This window comes from Dermatophagoides pteronyssinus, unplaced genomic scaffold, assembly GCF_027571235.1.
Source record: "Dermatophagoides pteronyssinus isolate colony J.1.1.1.1 unplaced genomic scaffold, Derpt_VIB-CSIC_2022.12 sq0042, whole genome shotgun sequence".
NCBI classification, from domain to species: Eukaryota; Metazoa; Arthropoda; class Arachnida; order Sarcoptiformes; family Pyroglyphidae; genus Dermatophagoides; species Dermatophagoides pteronyssinus.
The window spans coordinates 64,206-89,964 of record NW_027461565.1 but is presented as its reverse complement, the minus strand read 5'-3'; the positions used below and the strand labels follow the sequence as shown (position 1 = coordinate 89,964).

The window sequence follows — 25,759 nt, the reverse complement described above, 5'->3', positions numbered from 1 at the left end:
TATAATTTTTTTCCCCGTTTTTGATGTTGTCTTATATATATACGATGATGATCCATCCTTTCAAAAATCTTATGCAAGACATTTGTCTAATTAATCAAATGATGATAATAATAAAGTAGGAATAAAAAAAAATTAACACTGATAATAAATCCCAACGTAATATTTTTTTTCAAAGGAAATACAGATTAATAAATTTTTTTTTTTTTTTTGAGAAAAAATGATAATTTTATTTGTCGTGGAAAAATTATTATTCATGGGAATTGGAAAATCAAAACAAAACATCAGCAAACTTATTGGAAGGAAATCGAATAACGAAAATAAACAAATCTTGTTGATGAAGTTTGGACTATGGACAAAAATGGAATTGGAATTGATTTATAATTTCAATTTGAAAAGGCAAAAAAAAATACAGAAATTTCCGATTTAAAAAACAAGAATCTTTTTTTTTGTGTGTGGAATCAATTAGGCAAATGGATTGCTTTTACCACCATCCCCAACAACACTATTGTTTATAACGAGGCCAGATGCAAAGGTAGACATTGGTGATTTATGGCCATTATTTATCTTTATAAATGAATGAATAGAAAAAACAAAATTTAATTAATGATTATTAATTAATTAAATTTAATTAATGATTATTAATTAATTAAATTTAATTAATGATTTTCATTCTGAGAATTTTTCATAATTTTATTTGGAAAAAAATCAGTAAATTAATAAGAGTGTGTGACACACATTGATTGCTACAGATTATGAAAGAAAAATCTATAGAAAAGAAAAAAGTGGTATGTACCTGTTGCAAGACCAGATTTATTATAAAAAAAAAACTTTGAATAAAAACCAAAAAGAAAAATAAAAAACAAACGGAAACAATTGATAATCACAAAATAGATAGATTAATAAAAGAATGATGATTAAGTGACGATAAATAATAAGGAAAAAATAAAATAAAAAATTCTAATCAAATCTAACAACCAAGAAAATAAATCTTATAAAATAAATGCAATAAGTACAATTATAATTGTGAGTATATTTGTGTGATTCATAAATGCCAATAAGAATTTTCAATTCATAAGAATAGACAAGAGAATTATTATGTCGAAGAAAAATAAAGAAAGTGTAATTGGTGACCCAAAAGAATAAAGAAAATGTTTGTTTCGGAATGCAGTTGAGTGAGAAATGAAGAAAAAAAAATGCCATGTTTGTTTGTAGTGTTTGTAAGTTGATGTCCATTTTTTAAAAACATCAAATATATCACAAAGGTTTGTTTGTTTGTTTTTTTCAATTATGATGATTTAAAAAAATCATCTTCAAATGGATCATTTTTACTTGCAAAAATATCCATCTGTTCGATTGATTCGAATTCTTGAGATCTATTAGTTTCATTTGTTTTTTTGACATTATTATCATCATTTTGATTTGTTGTTGTTGGTTTAGATTTGTCATCATTTTCATTAACATTTGTTTTACTATGATCCATGTTTGATTGATTTTCTGATTTTTCCGTTTCATTATTAGCTTTATTATCATCATCCAACATCATAATCAATGAATCTTTTTGATTTCGTTTGACCGTATCAAATCCATCTGGATTTGCATCAAAATTTGCAAAATTATCAATAAAAGAATCATTGAATGGTTTAGTATCATCATTATTATTTGATTTCATTAAATTTTGTTGTTGTTGTTGTTGCAATGTTGTATTATCCGGAAATATTGTTGGCCAAGGTGTTTGATGAGGATTAGCCATAGGAGATATACGAGCAATTGAATCAATCATCATTGATGTTGTTGATTTTATTGTTGATGCATATCCACTACTACTTCCATTACTGCTGTTTGTATTACTTTCAATGCTATTGTTAGGACAAACAAATTGATTACCGGGCATCAATGTTCCTGATTGTGAAGATGTTTGTGGTAATGTTTGTTGTTGTTGTTGTTGTGTAATATCCAATTGATTTGAATAAAGATGACCAGAGCTATTTCGACCTCTAATCATTGTAGGATATTGTCCAGGATATGATTGATAATTTGTATAACCATATGTTGGTTCATATGGTGGTAATATTGGACTATTACGAAGATGATGCATAGGTACAATAGGTGGTGGTGGTGGCAATACAGGATGATGATATTTCATTATCATTTGTTCCATATTCATATTGAATGCTGCAAATGGTGATGCTGATGATTTATTCAGTTCATCATAATATGGATGTGAATAGAATGGATCCATTTGATGTGTTGGTGGTAATGGAGGAGGATACATCGGAATTGTTGGTATAACATTTGGATTAAAAGTTCTTTCGGTTGTACTTGAAACCGATGATGGTGTTCGATGTAAATTCATCGACGGTGATTGGTTAGATGTTGCCCCACCCGATTGAGATGATGTTGATGTTGCCGAAATACGACGCTGTGGATTCGGTACAATAGGTGGTGGGATAGGAGAAGGTGTGGCTTCATCATTATTAATATTATTACAAGGAGGAGGAGTCGATGATATTGATGATGCTTTTTTAGGTTGCGCAGCAGATGTTGTCGATGATAATGATAATGTTGATGATGACATTAGCTGATTTGGATGTATCATTGATGAATGTGGTTGTTGTTGTTGTTGTTGTTGATGTTGATAATACTCATGCCAGGTATTAGCAAGCGCAACATTGCCACCACTAAATGGTCTTGATGGATTCGTATAATAATCATGATAGCCCAAATAATTTGGTGGAACATTTGATGGTATTGGTGGTGGTGGTATTTGTGGTGGATAATCTAATGGTGGACGTTGTTGTGGTGGTGTTGAATAGATAGGATCATTTTGATTACAATACCATGAATCATAATAATTTGGTTGATAACGAAGATGAGGATGATGATGTGAAGATGATGAATTAGGTCGATGTATATAAGGATCGGAAAAATGACTTGATGATGAAGGCGGTGGTGATGGATAATATGGATATTGTAACGGAGGATATGGTTGTTGTGAATAAATTCTATTACCATATGATGAAGAATGGCCACTATGAATTTGTGAAGGCGGAGGTTGAGGTGGTGGTGGTATGGAGCCCATTTGATTTTGATATTTATTGGAATTATTATGCAGATCAGTTCTAGGAGGTATAGCAGGTGGTGTTGATGATGTTGATGATTGTCGTGATAATGAAGTAGATGTTGCTGCTTGTGGTTTTGTTATGTTTCCTGTTGATGAATCTGATTTTAATGATGAAATTGATTCAGTTTTTGTTTTGATTAATGTATTTTTCTGTTTAATTTCATTTGATTGATTTTTATTTTCATCGGAAATTTTATTATCCAATTTTGTTGATTCTTTTGACTGATTTTGTTCTAAATCGTTTGTTGTTGTTGTTGTCAATAATGGTGTTTCGAAAACATCATCAAATTTTAATTCAGAAAAATTGGAATTTTCCTGTTGCAATAATAATGAATTTGAACTAGATGAAATTGATGATGTTCGTGAACGTTGATCATTTCTAATCATATTATTATTTTCGGATAATGAATTTTCCTCATTTTTATTCATTTCATCATTTACATTTAATGATGATGAATCATCTGATTTTTTATTATCTAAATCTTGTTTACCTTCTTTAATTGTTATTGATTCAGTGTTACTCTTATTTTGAGATGATAATAAATTTCCTCCTTCAAAATGATTAGTTTTCTTGGAATCCAAAGATGAAATGTTAATTTGATTGTTTGTTGGACCATCATCATTATTATCACCGTCTTCATCATCATTAATTTGATTTGATTGCAAAGGTGATGTACTTAGATTATAAAGCATAATATAATGTGGGCTTGTTGTTATTGTTGTCGTTGTTGTAATGGTAGATGACGTTGACGACGATGATATCATATTTGTTGAATTAAATGGCTTAGAAATCATAGTTGACTTTTGATTAACATTGTTAATATCATCATTATTATTAGGAATTTCTTCAATTGTATTGTTTGTTGCTGTTGAGAATTGTGATTTGATTAAATTACCAGAGGAAGCTATAACTGGTAATGATTGTTGATGGCTTAATAAAGGCTGTGGTGATTTATGATTTTGTTGTTGCTGTAGGCTATTAGGTGTTGAACACTGCCGTTATGATAAAAACAAATATATACATTTTAAATGAATAAGTTTGATTTTCAATCAATTTTTTTTTGTAACAATGTTTTAAACAAATGATTTTACAAACAAATTAAGTTTTAGTAATATGTTTTTATCATGCGAATATCAAATGATGATTCATGTCGAATTAGATTTTAAGTGTTGATTTTAGTAAACAGACCGTAATGCATCGAGAGAAAAAAGGAAGAAATTTTTTAGGAAGGAAAAAAATATGAAAGTGGAAAAAAAGAAACAAGATTGATAAAAATAGCGAATTAGTTTAAATAGTAGAAAAAAGTTTGAAGAAGTTCATTTTTTTGATCATTCCAGGTAAAATACTTACATTACGAGAATTATTAAATAATGATGAATTTGATGAATTCATTGAAGATATCGATGAATCTAATCCATTTGGATTATTAAGCATTGGTGACCGATTACGATTATCCTAAAATCATATTTTAAAAGAAAAAAAAATTGTTATAAATTTTCGTTTTGTAAACAAAAAAAAACTAAACAAACATTAAAATTTTTGAAATTTAATGGTGAATTTCTTTTCTTATTATTTAATGGATCTAATTCTTGAAACAATGGTATATTTGATGTTTCGTTAGTTGATTTTTTCTGATTCTGTTGCTGCGTATTTGAAATTGATGTATTTGATGAATTCGATGATAGATTTGACATTGAATCAAATTCAGCTCGTGGAGCCTGTTTCTGTGCTTGTTGTTGTTGTTGTTGTTGCTGACCATAATTTATATTTCGGCCAGTAGGCATTTCATTTGAATCAAAACTTTTAGTTAACCAACGATTTTTAGAAAAATTTCCACCAGAAATATATTCATTATGTATTGATGTTGTAGAAACTGGTGGTAATACGACAATACCATTAACTCCATATGAAAGTGGTGAAGGGTTTGATTGTTGTTGTTGTTGATGTTGTGAATTATTTATTGACGAAGGATATCCTGAATAATAATACAGATTAATTAATAATGATTATATTCAAGAATGAGAAATACCTGAAGGATAATTTCGTTGTTGCGTTGATGTGATAGGTGGCGGAGTGGGAGTTTTATTTTTATTATCTTCTTTTTCTATCATTGTTGCCGAACGATTACCCAATGAATCAAAAATTGATGTTGATATAGAATTTATATCGGCAAGAACAGCATATCTGATTTTTGATTGAAAAAAAAAGTATGAAATTAATTGCAAAAAAACAAAAACAAACAATTTTCATACTTGTCCGCTTGAGAATCCGAATTTTGATTTGATAATTCAACATTGCTTTTGAATAAATTGTTGTTAAAATTTTGACTATTTGTTGATGATTGTTGTGATTTATCCAATGATAATGATCCGAATGAATTTGTTAATGCTGGTACTGATCCAGAATTCATTTCCTATAATATAAAAAAAAATGAATATTTTTTTTCGAAAACAAATTAAAAATAAACAGCTTACTTTGAAACTTAATTTGTTTGAATCAAACATTGTATTCGGGCCAGGATTTGATGGTGGACGATTTTGTTGTTGTGATTGCTGCTGCTGCTGTTGTTGTTGTTCTTGCTGTGGAAGTGATGTTTTTGCACTAAACAAATTTGATGATATATCAGCAGTTGTTGATGCTGTTGAAAATGGATCCGAACCAAAAGCATCCGAAAATGGATCCATTCCATCAAAATTAGCCGATGAGATCGTTGTTGAAGAAACATTCAATTTATTCTGACTATTTATTATTGCTTTTGAATTCATTTGGAATTTCTGATTTGTTGAATATTGCTGTTGCTGTTGTTGTTGTTGTTGTTGACCAGCAACTAAAGTGATTGAATCATTCAAAGTTTGTTGATTATTACTGAATGTTAATGTATCAGAAATCGATGATATAGTGTTCAATGTTGAATCATCTTTTATTGATAATTGATTATTATCATCATCAAAATGTGCCCAATCATATGATGATGCTAAACGTTGTGTACCAGTCGTAGGTTGATTTGAATCCTAATGGTTGAATGTTTTATTAGATTAAGTTTAACAATGAAAAAACATTGAAATAAGATGCTACAAACCTTTGGTAATGAAGAATCGATACTTGCACTAAGATTTTGACATCCACCAGTTACATTAGTTGGTTGAAATAGATCCAATTCATTGATCAATGCCGAAGGTAAAGTTTTTTGTTGTTGTGAAAAATTATTGTTAATATCATTCACACGACCAATTGTAGCGAAACGTTGATTTTGTTGTGTCGATTGATTGTGTTGCCGATGTCTTGGATGTTGTTCTGATGGTGGTGGTAATGCTGGAATAGGAACATTTTCTAACGCAACACCTGTACGAATTCGTGCACGTGATTTTGTCGTTGTTGAATTATTAGTGACAATATCATTATTATTGTCGCCAATTTCGGATGTTTGCAATGATGATGTCAATGAAGTTTGATCTGGTACAGAATGATAAAGATGTTCTTCACCTGATGATATAACCGATGCAGCCGTTTGTTCTTGTTCGGCATTTCTTTTACGTTTTAATGTTATGGCAAATAATTGTCCAATTGTTGACATAACAATCATTGCTTCTTTTTTTGTTTTAATACCGATAAATTGATGTCCAGTTTGTGAATTACCAAAAACATAGCCAAAGGCACGTGTATCAGTTTCATCACGTGATATAAACGATATTTGTGGTACAGAATGATGAAATAATTCTTCATTTGTTTGTGGATCAAGAATTTTAATACCATCGAATGAAATGAATAGATTGATTTTACGTTTATGACCACCTAAGGCTTTTTGAATGATTTTTAATTTTTTCAACGATTGTTGGCACATTTGTTCACCACGAGCTTCGGCCACATACTCATGGCCAATTAATTTGCCTTGAAATTGTACACCATCACCATTGAAACGATCTTCATCTAATTCATTAAAATGATGTGATGCACCCGATGGGCTGGATGGAGTTTTATTAATTTTACCATTTTCCTCTTGATGATTATCATTAATTGAAGTGGATGATGTTGCATGGGTGCCAAGTGATGATCCACCACTTATCGTTTTGGAACCACGTGAAAATAAACCACGTTTTTTCGATGCTACATTCATCGTATTATTAATGGCAATTGGACTAGTTTCTGTTGAAATTGTATCACAATAAGTAGATCCAGTGGATACAATATTAGCCGATGAGTAAGATTTTTTGAATGATTTTGGTAATTGTTGTTGTTGCGGTGATGTTGTTGAATTGATTGATGACGATAATTTAGTTATTGGATTTTGTTGAAGAAAATAATTCAACGAATTTGGTGATCCACAATCAAAAGCTAATGCTGATGATAATATTTGTTGTTCTTCAACGTCTATACTGTTTGATTGTTGCTCATCAACATCATCACTTTTTGTGCTAGATTCATTTTCAATCGAAATTGTAGCAGATTTAAAAAGTTCATCATCAGGTATTTCTTGTTCACTACCGATAAACCAATCGATATTTCTATGTTTTACCAATTTTTCCGTTTGATCTTTATTAGTATTATTAACATGACCAGTAGATAAAATCAATGAATCTTGACTATCAGAATTTGTTGTAGAAAGAAAATTACTTGCAATCGATGATTGTTGTAATGGTGGTGAACTAGGCCAACCACCCGAATCTGTGATATTAACTTCGTCTTCTTCTTCAGAATCTTCCAAAGAATTTACATATTTTTTAAAAGAATTTTCATTGTTATTTGTAGCGAATGGATTTGTAGAAATCTTTTTCGTTGAAGATGTTTCCTGTAATTTTGTATTAACAGGTTCTGTGGAAATAGAAGTAAAAGAAAAAAAACATTAATAAAATTGATAAAAAATTTTCGTAATTTTTTATTTCATCGATTAAAAACAACACAAAAATACCCAAAACAAATACAATTTTTGAAAATTTTCGGAAACAAAGACAGAAAATCTTACCAATAAAATCAAAAAGCGACATTTTTGTATAATTTTTGTAAACAAAACCAAAATGAAAATCATTCACAACTAAAAAAATGAAAGAAACCAAAGTTACGCCACTAAGAGAAAAAAAAACCCAAAATTAAGATTATTTGGCGTCGAATATGCAATTGGTAATGATAATCAAAGAAAAAAATTTCAAATGAATGTCACACTAAACCGCAGACATCTTCATCATCATCAACGATTGTCGATGATGATGCCAACACCAAAACAAAAACAAAAAAATACGTGTAAAAATGACGATAAAAAAATGACGCTGTATTTATATAATAATCAACATCATCAAATTTGAAAAAATCAAAAAAACCAAACAGGCTCGTGACAATTGTAATCAAAATGTATTTTTTTTTGTTTTCACATTTTGGATACAAACAAATGATTAAACCATATCATAATCATCGTTTGTTAATCATTTTCGAACCATTCAATGAATGGTACTATTTTTTTTTGGAAATGATTTCATTACAGCAACCTGTGTGGCATGTGTGTGGGAGTTATTGATCAAATGATTTTGATTAATGAAATCGATTGAAAACAAACCTTTTTTTTCTTTCTCTCTCTCTTTCTTTCCCCTTGATAATCAAGAATTTGTACTTGAAAAGAATTTTACAAAATATAAAATAAAATGAAATTTGAATTTCTAATTTTCAGATACTCATCCACAGATGGAAAAAAATTCAAATAGCTAAAAATAAATGAAAAGAAAATTTTCAAATGAAAAAAGAAATTCCGGAAATCCGAATCAATCCGAAATTTTCAAGTTCATTGCAATCGATTATTGTTTTTTTTATTTTGTTTCCAAATGTAGTCAATTTTAAAAGTTAAATGAACCGAAAAACATTTTTAGAAAAAAAAATTGTCAAAAAATTTGTCGTTGATGATGATGATGATACCGAAAACAATGACGTTAGCCAATTATATTAGATAGTCACAAGTCCAGTGAAAGAACAAAAAAAGTACACAATACAAATCAAAAATGAATGAAATATCAATCAATCAATCAATCAATCAAATCGATTGTTTTCATTTTTTTTCTTTTGAAAATTGATTATTGTTTCTCTATATAGATCAATTATCAATCTAAAACAATTGAAAAAAAATCATCTGGTGTGAACTGGTAATGAGAAAAGGGATTATCAATCAATCAACACAAATATTCTTCAAATACGATTCAAAATTCAATTACTTGGATAGAAAATGAAATGACGTTTTTTTTTGATGACAAAATTTTTTATTATTTCACCCGTTTCAATACAATGACGAAACATAAATTTTCTGACATTTTCTGTTGAAAATTTATTATTATTATTATTCAATGATGAATGTGCAAACGAATAATAATTTTGTGGATGATGATTGGTTGTTTGACAACATGTGATATGATGATTTGTAAATCATCATAATTTTGATGATGATGATGATTATTTACTTAAATGAAATATGTTCAATTGAATAACAAAGGTATTTTATACAGGAATCAAACGATGAACATACAGCAAAAAAAACGAAAATTTAATTAAATTACCTAGAAAAGATGATTTAGATTGAATCGAAGAAAACTTATTTAAAAGTCAAAATGTTGAAGATTTTGTAGATTCGTCACATTAACCAAAAAAAAAACATAGAATCAGTAAGAAGAAAAACAAAACGAAAAAAAAGAATATTGCCTTTTTTATTTTATTGCCGTTGATATTTCGTAACAAACAAACAAACGAAGAGAGATATACCCAAAAAATTGAATTACTTATTGTGAGCGGGCGACATAGATAAAATAAAATGGGGCCATAGGAAAAATGAAGAAAAAAAAATGTTAGAATGGCACACACACACACACACATGCTCTACACCAACGCAAACGAATATACAGAATAAGTGCAATCGAAAAAATTCAAGAATCATTCTAAGAATGACGCCAAAGAATGTTCTTTATAACATTTGTAGTGGTCGATTGTTGTTGTAGTGGTTGTCGTCGTCGTCGGGTAATGTTATATCATCATCATAAGGTTAATCGAACAAGAATTCTTGTTTGTTTGGCGTAAATAACCGTCGTCGTTATCATACCAAAAATCGTTTGTCTCATTATATAGAGATACGACGATTTACATATGAAATTGCAATTTTCTAGAATTTTTTACTTCAAAATAATAAACAAACAAAAAATTGTCAATGAAATATTGCGCATCATTTTCTTATCATGTGGACGCAATGTTGTTCTGTTGATGATGATAATAATCCCCGAAAAAATCAATATAAAACCAGAGTTCATTTTTTTATTAAATAAACAACAAATATTTGGATTCAAAAAATTGGATATTTTCTTTACTTTACATTATCAACTTGATAATTTTTTTTTAGCTGGAAAAAATATTCAGTGAACAGGATAGATTATTTGTCGTATGGAATATGAATGTGAACAAAATTAAACAGTAGTAGTGGGTGTCGAAAACAAAAAAAAATTCGTGGGTAGTTAAAGAGAATCGTCAAAAACAAAACACCAAATGTTTGTTTTGTTCATAAACACATCATCATCAACAACAACGAACGTACGAAAATGTGTGTCGTCAATAAAAAAAAAATACATCGAATCATTTTGATGTTTTCGTGAATGACGACGACGAAGAAATAACAAAATTATAAACGAAATTGATGTGAATGAATATTTAAGAAATAAAAAGTAAAAGTAGCCGAATGAATGTCACAAACGTACAAACAGAGAGAAAGATACACATGCCATTGATAATGATAATGATGATGATGATGACCATGTTAAAAATGTTCAATAACTTCAAGGAAAGAAAGATTCAAAACGAAGAAAGAAAAAGAGAAAAAATGGCTTGATGGATTAATAAGTAATGGCGTTCAAATCCATTATCCTCTTTATAACTATAGATTTTCTTTTCTTTTCTTCAAATCTTACCTTAACAAAATTTACAACAAAAAAATAAAACTTGTTAACATATCAATCAATGATGATTATCATCTTATCGATCATCCATTCATTCAATAGATACGATTAAGATGAAAAATAAAATCTCTGTGTGTTGAGTTCTATCCGATAAATTGACTCAAATGGTCAGAAAAAAAATTGTTTGGAAAAAAAAAGAATCAAAATTTAAAAGAAAATACCTTTGATGAGTATTCACGTTGTGATTGATTGATTGGATGGAATTGGTCGTTGTTCGGTCTCATAAAATCCATAAAATTATTATTATTATATTTTGAGAATTTCCTTTTTTTTGTATGAAAATGAATATTGAAGAAAAACGTGACATTGGTCATGTGATTTTGTTACATCATCAAATGTGTCATAATAATAATGATCATGATGATGATAATGTACCCTATTCACTTTAAGAATCGAAAACGATATTCATAACAAATTCTGTAAACATTAAATTCAATGAGTACATAGGTTTATGAATAGGTACATAAATGAATATTGAATTATTCGTTAAAAAATAGGGTAAAATTATTGTTTTTAGCGACATCTATGATTCGGAAAAAAATTATTCTTTTTTTGAAGAATGAAAAAAAAATTTTCCATATGATCAAAACAGATGATGAGCAGTGTCGACCGTCGGGTACATTGATAGAAAATTCGCATAAAAAATATTCGGGTTGTAACGATTTATTTTCTAAAGAAAACAATAACAATGGCTACTAAATATCTTCTTTCATCAGTTGCGAAACAATCTCAACAACAATTTCGTTATTTTTCTCAAACACAATCATTGAAAAGAATTGAAAATGTAATGATTATCGGTTCTGGTTTAATGGGATCCGGTGTTGCACAATCATGTGCTACAAGTGGCCGATTTAATTCGATTACATTGCAGGATGTATCTCAGGAACAATTGGATAAAGCACGTAAACGTGTTCATCAAAGTTTATCCAAATTGAAGGAACAAAAACGAAGTATGCTACTTGTTTTTTAGGTTAATAATCCTATTTATTGTTTGTTCTTTTTTTTCAGTCAATATTGATGATGCTGAAGCGGTAACAAATCGTATAACATTCAATACACAATTAAAACCTGTTGATGATAAAAATTTATTAATCATTGAAGCTATTCCAGAAATAATGGATGCAAAACAAAAATTGTTCAAAGATTTATGGTTGGTATTATTATTATTTCGCTTGATTTGATTATAATTTTTTCATTTTAATTCATATTTTTTTTAGTGAACAATTTAAATCAAATGATTCGGTCATTTTTGTCACAAATACATCATCATTACCTTGTTATGAAATTGGAACACATGTTACTTGCAAAGATCGTTATGGTGGTTTACATTTTTTTAATCCAGTACCATTGATGAAATTAGTGGAAATTGTTCGTACAGAAAATGGAACAAGTGATAAAACATTTGAAGATCTTCGACAATTTGTTAAAGATATTGATAAAGTTGGTGTTGCATGTAAAGATACACCTGGTTTTATTGTCAATCGTTTATTGGTACCATATATGCAAGAAGCTGTACGAATGTTAGAACGTGGTGATGCTACTGCACGTGATATTGATACTGCAATGAAATTAGGTGCTGGATATCCAATGGGACCATTCGAATTAATGGGTAAATTAATTGAACATATGAATTAATCAAACAGATTAATTATTTATTGAAATTTTTATTCCATAGATTTTGTTGGATTAGATACAAATCAATTTATTGTTGATGCATGGCAAAAACGTAATGATCCAACATTGACTATTTATCGTTCTAAAACAATTGATGAAATGGTTAAACGTGGTGAATTAGGTCGAAAAACCGGAAAAGGTTTTTATGATTATTCACAAAAGAAATGAACGTGAAAATGCTGAATTTTTTAAATAAACCTTATTTTTCTTGTTATTATCACCAATATAATCCTAATGATGAATGATAATGAATCTTTATAATTGAGCGCCACTTTACGTCGATGATATGAAAGCATTTTTTGCTGCAATTGATTAGCGCATTCGATCAATCAAAATAAACAAATTTTTTTTCTTTATTTATTTACATAAGCGGGTACAATTTTTTTTGTTGTTGTTTTGTTTTGTTTCAAAATGATTTCCAAACAAATTCTTTTGTTTCGTTCGATTAATCAACTACGTCATGTTCGGTTTTTTTCACAAACAGCATATTTGAAAAGAATTGAAAATGTAATGATCATTGGTTCAGGATTAATGGGTTCTGGTATAGCACAATCATGTATAACAACTGGTCGTTTTAATTCGGTAACATTACAAGATGTATCCGATAAACAATTGGAAAAAGCCAGGAAAAATATTCAACAAAGTTTATCCAAATTGAAAGCAAAGAAAAAAATTAATATTGATGATGCTGAAATGGTAACGAATAAAATTAATTTTTCGGTTGAAATGAAACCAGCAAATGATGAAAATTTGCTTATTATCGAAGCCGTACCTGAATTGTTGGAAATAAAACAAAATTTATTCAAAAATTTATGGTTAGTTTTTCATGATTTAAAAATATCTTTTTTTCAAAAAAAACTTTTAATCATGTCATAATAGTGAACAATTTAAATCGAATGATACGATCATATATGCAACGAATACATCATCATTACCATGTTATGAAATTGGTAAATATATTACCTGTCCGGAACGTTTTGCTGGTCTACATTTTTTCAATCCAGTACCATTAATGAAATTGGTTGAAATTGCACGTACCGATAATGGTACTAGCGATGATACATTTGAAAAACTTCGACAATTTGTTCAGGATATTGATAAAGTTAGCGTTGCATGTAAAGATACACCTGGTTTTATTGTAAATCGATTATTTTTTCCATATAAACAAGAATGTATTAAAATGGTTGAAAGAGGTGATGCAACTATCGAAGATATTGATACGGCAATGAAATTAGGAGCTGGTTATCCTATGGGACCATTCGAACTTTGGGGTAATTTATTTATTTTTAAAATTTCAATCAAATTAAATTAATCAAAAATCATTATATGATGATAATTAGATTTAACCGGATTAGATACAACTAAATTCATTATGGATGCATGGGAAAAACGTGGTGATCCAACATTAACTATGCATAAATCACCAATTATTGAAGAAATGGTTGCCAAAGGACATTTAGGTCGAAAAACCGGTAAAGGTTTTTATGATTATAGTTCGGATAAAAAGAAATGAATTTATTACAATATTGTAATTATAATTCAAACTTGAATTTTGTTTGGAATCAATAAACTTGAGAATATTTTTTTATAAAACAAAAAAAAACTGTACAATAAACTATGACGCATCTGCACTAATCAATGACGGTATTGACTCATTTATTGACTTGAATATGATGGAATTTTCATCATTCAATTTCATTTTAAACATTTTAAACTTGAATTCAGCATCTTTTTTTCCCTCGCTATATAAATACTCAATTTTTTGTAATTTTAAATTCATTTTTTTAAAAATCTTGGCTTAAAATTTTTTTCTCAATCATTTTTGTGCTTCTTTTTTGAGTTGATTTCACAATGGTAAGTTGGTTCTTTGAAAAAAAACAATTGAAAAAATCCGATTTTTTTTCATTAATCAGGAACATTATCATTATTCGTCTGGTCTACAATTTTTATTGGATCAATCACAACAAATTAAAGATTGGTCATCATATTTTCGAATGTTACCCATTGTTAATGATGAAGTTCTTAAACAAACATGTCGTTCATCAGGAATATCAATTATTTCGACATTGTCAAAATCAAAATCTCGTTCTGATTCGGCTAACCATATCAAAGATTTAATTTCGACCATCGATCGAATTAATAATGAACAAATTTGGCAATTATGGCGTTGGAAACCACCTGTTAAATCTTCATTACAATCACGTGATGATTATTTTCATAATCCAGCATCAATACCGCATACATTTATGTCTGAATTTAAAAAACATTTATCCGCTTCAAAAGATTTGAAATTTCGTACTTCCGAATTAAGGTTTGTTATAAATTGTGATTAAGTTAAATTCAAAATCTATTATTTTTCATCATTGTAGACGTTTGGCTGAAATTGAATATCAACCATTAATGACATTGGTTACACAAGATGATTATGATGATCATACTGATTCAATGGTTCGTAGTTATTTTATATTTAAAGATGGTGTTATGCCATTATGGGAAGATGAATATAATGTATTTGGTGGTGGTTGGTCATTAAATTGGAGTAATGATTTTGTACGTGAAAAAACTAATGAACATGATGATGATCATCATCATAATCATCATCATCACAATCATAATCATGGTTCGAAAAAGACATCAAAATTTATCTGGAAACAGGTAATAAATTTACTTACCGATCCATTGATGGTTAACTATTTGGATGAAATATGCGGCATTGGATTGACAATTCGTTCAAATAAAACTTATAAAATAACCGTTTGGAATCGAAATTCCGATGATACAATTACTAAAATGATGATTGGGTTTGTATAACTATTGTTGCATTTAATTATATAACTTGTTGCATTTCGATTCTCTCTGTAGACAAAATATCAAATCGATTCTTGGTCATTCGGGTCCTATGTTTTATTATTCTCATAAAAGTACATTAAAAAATCAATATGCAAAAAAGAAACAAAATAAATCAAAACGTAGAACGTCAAAATTATCAACAGAAAAAAAATCTGATCCCATAGATGATGCTCCCAAATTGAATCCAAATCGTTCATCAGGTTTTTCCACACATAGATTTTCATCTAATCAAAATCAATCATTACCTATCGTTGGATCTATTCAGATGAATTATCGTCTACAACCATCAAGAGGAAATGCTTGCACGCCTAATCATTTTAATCGTCAAAATTTTCATGTTAATCCATTGGTTTATTGATATTTTTCATTCTATAGATTTATTATGTTGTTGATTCAAACTTTTTCTTTTTTTTCAAACCTTGAATTATATTATGTTATCAATATTGGCAATGATCATCAATAATGTTGATCTTCGAAAAAAAAACAATTATGAAATTTTCTAAAATATCAATTTGAAAAACCGGTCAAATAAATAAAATTTTTGTATACAAAATGAAAAATATGTCCAATTCGAATGTTTGGGTTTAGTTTTTTTTTTGCTGTGCGCAGATCACGTGCTGGATAATTGGCAACGCCTTTTATGTATCAAAGTAATTTTTTTGTTTTGTTTTCATAACATTCGATTATTGGAATGTAATTGTTGACTCATGATTTCATCAAAATTGTCGTTCGATGAAGGTTTTTTTGGTTTATTTTCATTTTATTTTTTAAAAAATAACAATGATATTTGAAAATATTTAAATCAATTTGTTGGCGGTCATTTGTTTAATCCAAAAACAATAACTATAATTTCATTTGTTAGTCAAATATGTAAGTTTTTTTCCGTTTTTCATTTTTCGATCAAAAAATTTAATTTATTTTTTTTTGTTGTTGTAAAATCAATTCAGATTATGTTGGAAAGTTTTAACTATCAACCATTTTTTAACCTTGTCTATAATTTTGATCTGAAACAAAAGTTTCGATCAATATATGAATGGTTTATATTTAATAAAAATCATGTGACAATTAATAATGATATTGATGATAATACAAACGATAATCACCAAGCTGAAAGTCATCACCAATGGCCATCATCAATAACGACGGCTACAAAACAAAATTTAATCGAAGGTGTCGATGATGATGTTGTTGTGATATTTACTTTATTCTTTTTATTAATATCAATGTTTGCCTATTATTTATTTACAAGGTATGTGTGTTTTATTAGATGTTTTAGTTTTTTTTATATGTAAAAATGAAATCATTCAAATCAAGCAATGAATCTTTTGATTGAAATATGATTTTATCGTTTCAATTGTTATCAATCACATACACACAGCCAGCCATAAAGAGAATTTCCATAAACAGAACATTGTTTTTTTTTGTCACTTTAATCGAAACATGAAAATCATTTGAACTAATTTTTTTTCGCCTTTTTCATGCACATTGTATCCAATTTTTTTGTTCGATTCCTAATCATACAATGACCCTTCATTGGCATTGATGATGATCATGATTTCTATCTAATAAATAATAATAATATCTGTCTAGAGTTGATTGAATGTATTTGTTCATTATTGGCCAGATTCATTAATTTGTTGAAGTAGAAAAAAGGCTAATTTGCTGAGAATTTTTTTCAAACAAATTTTTTGTTTTGCATTTTAAATTATTTTAGAATATAAATCAAATATCTTGTCATTTTATGTTTATTTTATTTTATATAAATGATGATAATGTTGTTGTCAATGATGATGATGATGATTATGATGATGATACTGATTATGGTTGTTCCCCTAAATGGTCAAAGTCAATTTTTTTTTGTTTGTTTCTCCAAAAGTTTTTAATGTTTAGATTTCAAATTCCGAGGAAAAACACTTTGTTGCGTTGTGTTCTAAATTTTTTTTCCTTGTTGTTGTTAAGGCATCGATTTTTTTTCTGGGCAAACCAACAACGATTGAAAAAAAAAATGAAACAATATTTGCCGTTGTCAATTTCAAAGATAATAATCAATCAATCGTCGTTTTTTAAATAATGAAATGAAAAAAAATAAATAAAAATCCACATTTACATTTAATTTCACTTTTAGAATGTCAAATTTGTTATCATCAAAAAAAAAAAAAGAAAAGAAATTTCTTTCTTTTTTGTTTTGAAATCAGCACATTTTTTTTTGATTTGAAAAAAAAATCTTATCTCGGTTAACTTATTTTTTTCCATCATTATTAGATCAATAAATAAATCAGCTACTAGTCAGCAGAAATAATGAAGAAATGAAGAAAAAAAAATCAGAGCATAGCTCAAAAAAAAATAAATATATGTTTGAAGATCACTTCATTTAGATGCTGATAATGATTATTTTTTGAAAATTAAAGTGTGTGTGTGTGTGTGTGTGTGTGTGTGTTTGTTGTATACATGTGAAAATCACTTTGTTTATATTATGTTTGAATGGTGATGATGATTTTAATCTTTGAATTGATGCTGTTTCACAATGAAACCCAAAATCCAAACATCTCATTTATCTATCTTTCTCTCTCTCTATTTCCTCGAGGTCGATGACGATTTTTTTTGATTTGGAGTTTTCTCATGTCTAAATTACAACAAATTGGAAGAAAAATTTCAATTCAATTTTTTCATGAAAACCAGGAAAAAAAATATTTTTGGCAAATAATTTTATTAATTTTGATCAATTTCTCTCTATGCGATAATGATCATGATCAATATTTGATCAATATTGATGATTATCGAGATTCAATGTTTTTTCCGGTTTTCTTTCTTTTAGTTTGCATATGAATGGCTTGTTTTTTTTAATTTTTTCTTTATTTATCATTTTTGATAATCTTTTTTAATCATCAGGCTTTCTTCTTATGACATTTGATTGACATAATTTAGAGAAAATAAATATCTAAACATAAAAATTTTTGATTTTTTTTAAATTTCGATAAGTTTTTTTTTCGTTGTTCGAATTTATTCGGTGTTTCCCTAATGTTTTTTTATCGATTCAAATCCTAATGTGATGATATCGATCACTCTCGAATACTTGTTGATGTGTGAATTATGAACGTGTGATTTTTTTTTTTGTTGTAAAATTTTTTTTTCTTCTCTAAATGTATAATATTCATTAATCATATCTGTCAATTTGTCATGTTCAAGGTTTTCTAGTTAATCAATAATTGTTTGATATTAACTGTTGTAAAATTGAAAATTTTATTAATTTTTTTTCTGGTTAAATATTCATTGAACAACAATACTTGATCAGAAATTGATCTCTTTTTCCGGTCTTTCTGAATGTATTTGTTTCGAAATATCCATTACTTTTACTGTTATACTGATTTGATAAATGTCGACAAACAAAATGACGACAACATGTTTACAATTTGTTGATGAAATCCACACACATTAATTTCAATCAAAATGGACATAGATGATTTTGTTTTTTGTGGTAAAATATCTCGCCTGATTTTTTTTCTTTTTAAATTATGTCTGTTAGTATATAGATCGTAGTCGTCGTCGTCGTCGTCGTCGAAAACCTATCATATGCAAACATATAGATATTTTATAGACAAATTGAATTTTTTTTTTCGTTTCGATAATCCAATATTGTTGATTTTTTTCAATGATAATCAGCTGAGCTTATCAAAATTGAAAAGAGTGAAAGTATCTCTGTTGACAATTTATATATATACGTTCAGCAATTATCGATTTGTCAAAGTTTTCAACTAAGATGAATGGATTGTCATTGATCATTTGATGACGATGATAATGATGATGATTATGATTATTATTATTATTATCCCTCTTTTCAAACAGACACCCCATCATTTTGGCCATCCTTTTTTTTCATAAACGAATACAGTGTGTGTGTGTTTGTGTTGTTCATCATCGGTATTGGCTTTTTTCATCATAATTATCATCATCGTCGTCATCAATGATATTCATCGATATATCCTCGCGCGCACCCATCATCATCATCATCATCATCATCATCACATTCGCATAGTTGACAATACACATACATAACAGTTTCATTCGAGGCGTCATTACTTATAGACGCCTATGAATTTTTTCATTTTTTTTTCTCACTATTTGATTTTCGATTTTGTGACTGTTCAGGATTGTAGTGTTTACCAAGACAAAATTAAAAAAAAATTGAATATTTTTGTTTGAATCTGTGATAATTTCATCATTTTTCTTTGGAACTAAATTTTTTTCCTATTTCTGTTTGTTCATTGTTTTTTCTTTTGTCTGTCATTTTAATTGATCGCATTTTAAGTAGTAGATTAAGAGAAAAAAAAATGGAATTCTGGAACGTTTTACCATCTCGGCTGTAATTATTATCATTTTTTGTTTTGTTTTTTTCCTTTATTTATTTTTTATTTAAAATTTTTATTTTTTGTTTCACTTCAAATAGATTTGATCATTTCACAACGGTCACCTTAAATAGCCTTAATTCATCTTCATCGACCACATCATCATTGTTAATCGATACGACACAACAACAATCACAAACAATATTGTCAAATTCAAATCAACAATCAATAAACAATAATAATAATATGTTTCAACGACAAAGACATTTTAATTCTATGGATAGTAATTGTCCTGTCTGTTTAAATCCATTCCTATTGCCTGTCGAAACAAATTGTGGTCATTTATTTTGTGGTATGTTTTTTTTATTTGCTTATTTGTTTCAATTTTTATTCATTATTTTACTTTTCATCATCAATCAGGTCAATGTATAGTTGTTTATTGGCAACAATCACAATGGCGTGGTGGTCCGATAAAATGTCCTGTATGTCGACAACAAGTGAACATTTTATTACCTTGTTTTCAACTTAATAATATTAATCAAAATGTTAATAATAATTCTATGGTATCGAATTCAAATACTGAATCAACAACGTCAACGACAAATGGAGATTCATCAACTGAACAACAACCATTTTTAAATCCGACAAATAATATTGCCGACACAGCCCGACAAGTGACTTCACAAATCAATAGTTATAATAGAAGATTTTCGGGTGAACCACGGCCGGTATGTTTGCATGTTTTTTCATTTGAATTTCTCAAATAATTTTGATATTTTTTTTTCATTACTATTCTAGTGGTACGATTATCTATACGATCTCCCTACAATGTTGAGACATTTGACCAACGATTTTTTCTCATTCAATGGTCTATTCTACATGTTTCGTTTACGTGTTATCATTTGTTTTTTTGCCGCAATTCTATATCTAATTTCACCATTAGATATGATACCTGAAGCTGTGTTTGGTATATTTGGTCTATTTGATGATATTGTTGTTGTACTTTTGTTGGCCATCTATGTTACAATTATTTATCGAAGATTTCTTTCATCACGTTGGGGCGATGAATAATCTATTCATTATTCTATTCATCATCCGAAATGGTTTTGTCATTACTATTGGATTATTGTTCAGCAAGATTATTGAGCAAGAAAATCAAGAAACGCCTTGGTACTTGGAATTCTTTCCGAATCCATTTTTTTCTATTTATTGAAATTCATTTTACGATGTTACTATAATTACTGTAAATGACTGAACCATTCAGCAAGAACGTGGCAATGAATTTGTGAAATTCTTGATCAATATTTTTTGCCAATACAATTTTTATTATCTGTTTGTTTGTTTGTGAATGAAATTAAGTCTAAATAAAACGTCCAATATTTGTGTTCAAAATGAACCCAAATCATCATCATCATTATTCATCAGTTTTTGTTTTTTTTTCTTTGATTGCTTTAATCAAATTGATATTTTTTTTCTTTTCGGTATTTATTTATCAAAAAGAATTATACATCGTCTAGGTTTTTTTTCTATGGACAAAAAATAAAAACAACAGAAATTACATACAGAAAAAAAGTACATTTGAGATCAACAGGTTTTTTCCCTTTCTCTCTTTCAACATTACACACATATACACTTATCCATTGATTAATCAGCAAATGATAATAATATTTGGTTGTTTTTTTTTGTTATTTTTTCGCTGTCATACGATATTATACGTCAAATAACGCGAATTTGACGTAAATAGAAAAACGTTGTTGAAGATTTTCCGTTTGATTGCGAAAACAAACGATACAAATTATGCACCTATAGAGTTGTGTGTATAATAATTAAAATTGATTATATTTTTCTATATAATTACACACACACACAAATCTAGCATACATTTCGGTGCCAACGACATCGGATGTTTTTTTTTAAAAAAATCTCGCTATAACAGTTTCAATCAACGTGAATCATCAAAAAAAATTGGATGTCTTGACAAAATTCATTCAATATCAAGATTTTCATTTTTTTGGCTCCGATTTTTTTCTGTCTTCTGAGATATCATTTGACTATAAGAGTGATGGATAAGATTTGATTCAAGTACAATTGATTAACAAAATATGATGATTGATTTGATTTAATCTTTGAAATCTTCTTTCGGCTTTGAATGATTATCTACAGTTGTTGTTGTTGTTGTTAATGTTTCGGATGATTTTTTTATTGTATTTGTCGCATGACCATCATTTAGATTTAGATGTTGTTGTTGTTGTTGTTGATCATTTTGTTTTGGCAAAATTTTCTCCATTATCATACGATCATTATATCTGGTTTCATTAATACAGCTATAAATCCAACAAATTAATAATAATAATATTAAAAATCCCAATATAATCAATGACCAGATGACATAATTTAGATTTGTTGAACGTGCCGATCGTACACGATATAATTTTCCATCACCTAGAAATTATTGTTGCCAAATAAAAATTTGAATTTCTATTTCATTTTTTTTCATATTTACTTACGAATTTGCCATTGACTTTCATCATCATAATCATCATCATTATTATTGTTTGGTTGATTTTTGGAAAATTTTTCCCATTGTCCACAACATTTAGTTACAACCAAACCTTGTTGTGAAAATTTTGGATTCAATGATTGTTGATTTAATGCTATTAATGATTCTGGTGCACGACATTCAGGCAAAAATTGTTGATAATTTTTTGATTGTGAACACTGTTTGTTTATGAGAAAACAAGCATTAAAAAATTACCAATTCGGAAGATTAATTTGAATAAAATTACCGCTTCATTCATACAGTATAGATGATCGGTTCCATTGAAAACAATAATCATATATTCATCATAATCACTGTTTTTACCTTAAGTTTGTAAACAAAAATGATTAAGTAAACAAAATAAAGAATTAAGTCTACTTACGTGTCCAACCATAAACACCTGTTAGCTCAAATTCTGTTGGAATTTTATTAAGATAATCAGGTACAATAGCATTATATGTTTGATTTGTAATACGTTCCATATTTGCAAATAAATACACTTGCCAACGACGATTAAAATGTCGTTGATAAATTATTTTATCACTTTGATTATTTATGGATAATATTTGAAGATTTTGTTCAACAAAAATAATCATATAACGGCTATAATCATAACGATCATAGCTAATATGTTGAAATGCTAAACTTGGACGAAAATTATCATCCATTTCGAATAAAAATGTTTCCTTATTTTTTATATATGCATTTGATATATTACGATAAACAAGATCTAAACAAGTAAGAAAATGTTGATGAATACGTCCTGAACAAATTTTTGATGTCATTGGTTCGGCCATATGTAAACTGAATCCATAATCACCCGAAAAATTTTGTAAATAATAATAATCATCATCATTATTATTTTTGGAACGTTGTTGTTGTTGTTGTTGAAATTCAATCGATTTAACCTGCAATCGATCTGATCGATCAAAATATAATTGGAAAATTTTTTTTGTGAATAAATATAATGATTATAAAGCCTATTGTTGTTTGTATTGATATGATTAGCTGTAATAATTTGATTGAATGCAAAATCAAAACTATAATTCATTTTGAATGATGAACATGGAAAATTTGTTTCAATAGCCATTGATGATGATGATGATGAAACAATATTGATAAATATTAAACCTATATCATATGTGATGAATTTTTGGATTTTTCAAGAAAATTCTTTTCAAATTATAAAACACTTACCGATGAAAGTGATGATTGAAAAAAATTTTAATGATTTGTTCATAAAATTATTATTTACATTGAAATATTCACAAGTATTTTCACAATCCATTCGTTGTTTGATTCTTCTTCGTCTTGGTTGTTTTGGATTGATTATGATTGCCATCATCATCATCGAGAAAAGTTTCTGAGATTTTTTCATAATGAAAAATCTAAAATAGAGAAATAAAGAATAGGAAAAAAACATGATTGATATGCAAAAAAAACATGTTTTTTGAAATTCAAATAAAATTCAGCTTCATATTCATTTTTGAATATTTTGTTTTTCTTGAAACATCTAACTGTACCTGTACTGTTCAGAACATTAAAAATCATCATTCTCAACATTTTTTGTTCAAACATTTTCTCTAATATTATTATTGTAAATGTTTTACATAGCGGTAACATTACAAAACAAAACAAAACCAAACACTGAAATTTGAACAAAAAAAAAGGAAAAAGTAAAAAAATTTATTTGAACATGTGTAATCACCATCATTATGAGAATTTGACCAACAGCAACAGGTAGAATGAAGATTGATGAATTTTTATAATTGGACAGAAAATCAAATGGTTAAAACATAAATGAATATAACCTTCGAAGATAAATGGTCGATTTACAATGGTCGAATCGTTCATCATGATGATGACGATGATGATAATAATAATAATGGTGATGAAAATAAGAATAGGAAAAAATAAAGAAAAAATAATAATAATCCAATCATTGTAATTAATGTTAATAAGAATATTAACATAATTATAATTATATTCATTATTGATTTTTTTGTTGTTGAATAATTTTCAACATGGGAGTTATTATTATCCTTATGGTCATCACCATCACCATCATTATTATTTTTTTGATTTGGATCAGCAATACCACAAACGCAATCTAGTTGGCACATTTTTTTTCAACAAACACACTTTCGCTTTCTCTCTCTCTTTTCGGTATATCTAGCAATTCACAAAATATTTTTCGTTACAACAAGGTATCAATTGCTGAATTTTGTTTTTTTCCCTATCTTTTTTTTTCGTAAAAAAAACAAACAACCAATAACATTGACAGAAAAAAACTTAATGAAAATCTTTTTTGTTGTTGTTGTTTGCTTTTTTTTTGTCGAAAAAAAAACATTGACCGATTCATGGGTGTTACGAAAAATCGAATCGATTGTGTCATTTTGACATTTCTTTTTTTTCTTTTTTTTTTGGGTTTATAATTGATTAAGATAGGAAAAAAACTAAACAAAATAAAATAAATAAATAATTGAAATCAAGTGAATAATTATGGTTGCTGTTGTTGTTGTTGTGAGGAAATTGTTTTAAATTAAAATGTTTTCTTTCTGTGTATGTCTATTTCATCTATTTAGACTTATGATTTATTACTTAAGGATTTGTCGGTCATTTTTGTTATTATAACCCAGAAATAATAATAATAATAAAATACATTCATTTGAATCAATTTGATGTGAAAATTAGAAAATGATGATGAAAAGAACAAAGAAAAGGATATACTCACAAGTTTTTTTTTGACATTAATTTAGAAAACAAAACAAAACAAAAAACATTAATAAAGTGATGTTTTCAAACTTGTGTGTGTTTTATAACATCATCATCATCATCATCAATAACGACACATTTCAAATCAAATCAAATCAAATATAGTCAATTTAATGTTTTGGATTGATGTTTGTCTGCGTTTGTTTTTTGTTTTTTTTTTTTTTTTTTAAATCCATGGAGGCAGACAAATGGCAGTTATTCCATTTAATTTTCCCGAAAATATATTCTCAAAATGTTATGGATGCTGGCCAGAAATGATGACAGAATTGTTATTATTATGTTCAACAAGTTGTTGTTGTTGTTGAAAAAACAATGAAAATAATGACAATTGTGGTTTACCAATCAACCAAAAATAATGATTATTATTCAAATGAAATCATTTGGTTATTGTTTTTGTTATTTAGAACAAATGTCAATTCTATTCATCATTAAAAGTAATGATCATCATCATCACTTGAGTGATGGGATTAATAAATGAAAAAAAAC

General features: G+C 27.9%; 6 protein-coding genes across 8 annotated transcripts; 4 read left to right on the top strand and 2 right to left on the bottom strand.

Moving 5' to 3' along the window:
* Window positions 1-790: 790 nt before the first annotated feature.
* Window positions 791-9,410, bottom strand: LOC113793819 (uncharacterized). Of its 2 annotated transcripts, none has more exons than XM_075823942.1 (8): window positions 9,314-9,410; window positions 6,202-7,931; window positions 5,597-6,133; window positions 5,375-5,535; window positions 5,152-5,306; window positions 4,652-5,097; window positions 4,473-4,577; window positions 791-4,114 (listed from the first exon to the last, which is right to left on the bottom strand). In XM_075823942.1, exons 1-8 carry the CDS (start codon window positions 9,393-9,395, stop codon window positions 1,286-1,288), a joined length of 6,045 nt encoding a protein of 2,014 aa, XP_075680057.1. In that variant the 5' UTR covers window positions 9,396-9,410; the 3' UTR covers window positions 791-1,285. The 2 variants fall into 2 exon arrangements, with proteins under 2 accessions (XP_075680057.1, XP_027199694.2); XM_027343893.2 differs by lacking the exon at window positions 9,314-9,410 and adding an exon at window positions 8,083-8,381 and having other exon boundaries at window positions 1,011-4,114.
* A 2,244-nt stretch (window positions 9,411-11,654) lies between these two features.
* LOC113794509 (putative 3-hydroxyacyl-CoA dehydrogenase B0272.3) lies at window positions 11,655-13,042 on the top strand. Its single transcript, XM_027344627.2, has 4 exons — window positions 11,655-12,042; window positions 12,101-12,242; window positions 12,310-12,701; window positions 12,768-13,042. The coding sequence occupies exons 1-4, from the start codon at window positions 11,781-11,783 to the stop codon at window positions 12,932-12,934; spliced, it is 963 nt and encodes a 320-aa protein (XP_027200428.2). The 5' UTR covers window positions 11,655-11,780; the 3' UTR covers window positions 12,935-13,042.
* A 135-nt stretch (window positions 13,043-13,177) lies between these two features.
* On the top strand, window positions 13,178-14,279 carry LOC113794498 (putative 3-hydroxyacyl-CoA dehydrogenase B0272.3). Its single transcript, XM_027344616.2, has 3 exons — window positions 13,178-13,581; window positions 13,646-14,037; window positions 14,107-14,279. The coding sequence occupies exons 1-3, from the start codon at window positions 13,178-13,180 to the stop codon at window positions 14,277-14,279; spliced, it is 969 nt and encodes a 322-aa protein (XP_027200417.1).
* Window positions 14,280-14,502: 223 nt separating this feature from the next.
* Window positions 14,503-16,176, top strand: LOC113794487 (uncharacterized). The gene is made up of 4 exons (XM_027344607.2): window positions 14,503-14,620; window positions 14,680-15,077; window positions 15,136-15,567; window positions 15,629-16,176. The coding sequence occupies exons 1-4, from the start codon at window positions 14,618-14,620 to the stop codon at window positions 15,972-15,974; spliced, it is 1,179 nt and encodes a 392-aa protein (XP_027200408.2). The 5' UTR covers window positions 14,503-14,617; the 3' UTR covers window positions 15,975-16,176.
* Window positions 16,177-16,319: 143 nt separating this feature from the next.
* LOC113794520 (E3 ubiquitin-protein ligase RNF170-like) lies at window positions 16,320-21,376 on the top strand. Of its 2 annotated transcripts, none has more exons than XM_075823948.1 (5): window positions 16,320-16,486; window positions 16,564-16,865; window positions 20,061-20,311; window positions 20,380-20,687; window positions 20,758-21,376. In XM_075823948.1, the coding sequence occupies exons 2-5, from the start codon at window positions 16,567-16,569 to the stop codon at window positions 21,028-21,030; spliced, it is 1,131 nt and encodes a 376-aa protein (XP_075680063.1). In that variant the 5' UTR covers window positions 16,320-16,486; window positions 16,564-16,566; the 3' UTR covers window positions 21,031-21,376. The 2 variants fall into 2 exon arrangements, with proteins under 2 accessions (XP_075680063.1, XP_027200439.1); XM_027344638.2 differs by lacking the exon at window positions 16,320-16,486 and adding an exon at window positions 19,460-19,976 and having other exon boundaries at window positions 16,730-16,865.
* On the bottom strand, window positions 21,280-25,742 carry LOC113793703 (uncharacterized). Its single transcript, XM_075823946.1, is given in 7 exon segments — window positions 21,280-22,401; window positions 22,467-22,677; window positions 22,746-22,822; window positions 22,881-23,441; window positions 23,444-23,629; window positions 23,696-23,886; window positions 25,233-25,742. Coding segments are annotated over 7 exon segments (1,566 nt in total). The 5' UTR covers window positions 25,250-25,742; the 3' UTR covers window positions 21,280-22,078.
* Between the last annotated feature and the right edge of the window lie 17 nt (window positions 25,743-25,759).

Coding starts and splice junctions, on each gene's coding strand:
- LOC113794498 (XM_027344616.2), top strand. CDS start 13,178: ATGATTTCCAAACAAATTCTTTTGTTTCGTTCGATTAATCAACTACGT. Junction 13,582..13,645: donor AATTTATTCAAAAATTTATG/GTTAGTTTTTCA, acceptor ATGTCATAATAG/TGAACAATTTAAATCGAATG. Junction 14,038..14,106: donor GGGACCATTCGAACTTTGGG/GTAATTTATTTA, acceptor GATGATAATTAG/ATTTAACCGGATTAGATACA.
- LOC113794509 (XM_027344627.2), top strand. CDS start 11,781: ATGGCTACTAAATATCTTCTTTCATCAGTTGCGAAACAATCTCAACAA. Junction 12,043..12,100: donor ATTGAAGGAACAAAAACGAA/GTATGCTACTTG, acceptor CTTTTTTTTCAG/TCAATATTGATGATGCTGAA. Junction 12,702..12,767: donor GGGACCATTCGAATTAATGG/GTAAATTAATTG, acceptor TTTATTCCATAG/ATTTTGTTGGATTAGATACA.
- LOC113794520 (XM_075823948.1), top strand. CDS start 16,567: ATGTTGGAAAGTTTTAACTATCAACCATTTTTTAACCTTGTCTATAAT. Junction 16,866..20,060: donor GCCTATTATTTATTTACAAG/GTATGTGTGTTT, acceptor CACTTCAAATAG/ATTTGATCATTTCACAACGG. Junction 20,688..20,757: donor TTTCGGGTGAACCACGGCCG/GTATGTTTGCAT, acceptor TTACTATTCTAG/TGGTACGATTATCTATACGA.
- LOC113794487 (XM_027344607.2), top strand. Junction 15,078..15,135: donor TTTCGTACTTCCGAATTAAG/GTTTGTTATAAA, acceptor TCATCATTGTAG/ACGTTTGGCTGAAATTGAAT. Junction 15,568..15,628: donor ATTACTAAAATGATGATTGG/GTTTGTATAACT, acceptor TTCTCTCTGTAG/ACAAAATATCAAATCGATTC.
- LOC113793819 (XM_075823942.1), bottom strand. CDS start 9,395: ATGTTTCGTCATTGTATTGAAACGGGTGAAATAATAAAAAATTTTGTC. Junction 5,307..5,374: donor TCGGATTCTCAAGCGGACAA/GTATGAAAATTG, acceptor ATCAAAAATCAG/ATATGCTGTTCTTGCCGATA. Junction 5,098..5,151: donor ACAACGAAATTATCCTTCAG/GTATTTCTCATT, acceptor ATTATTATTCAG/GATATCCTTCGTCAATAAAT.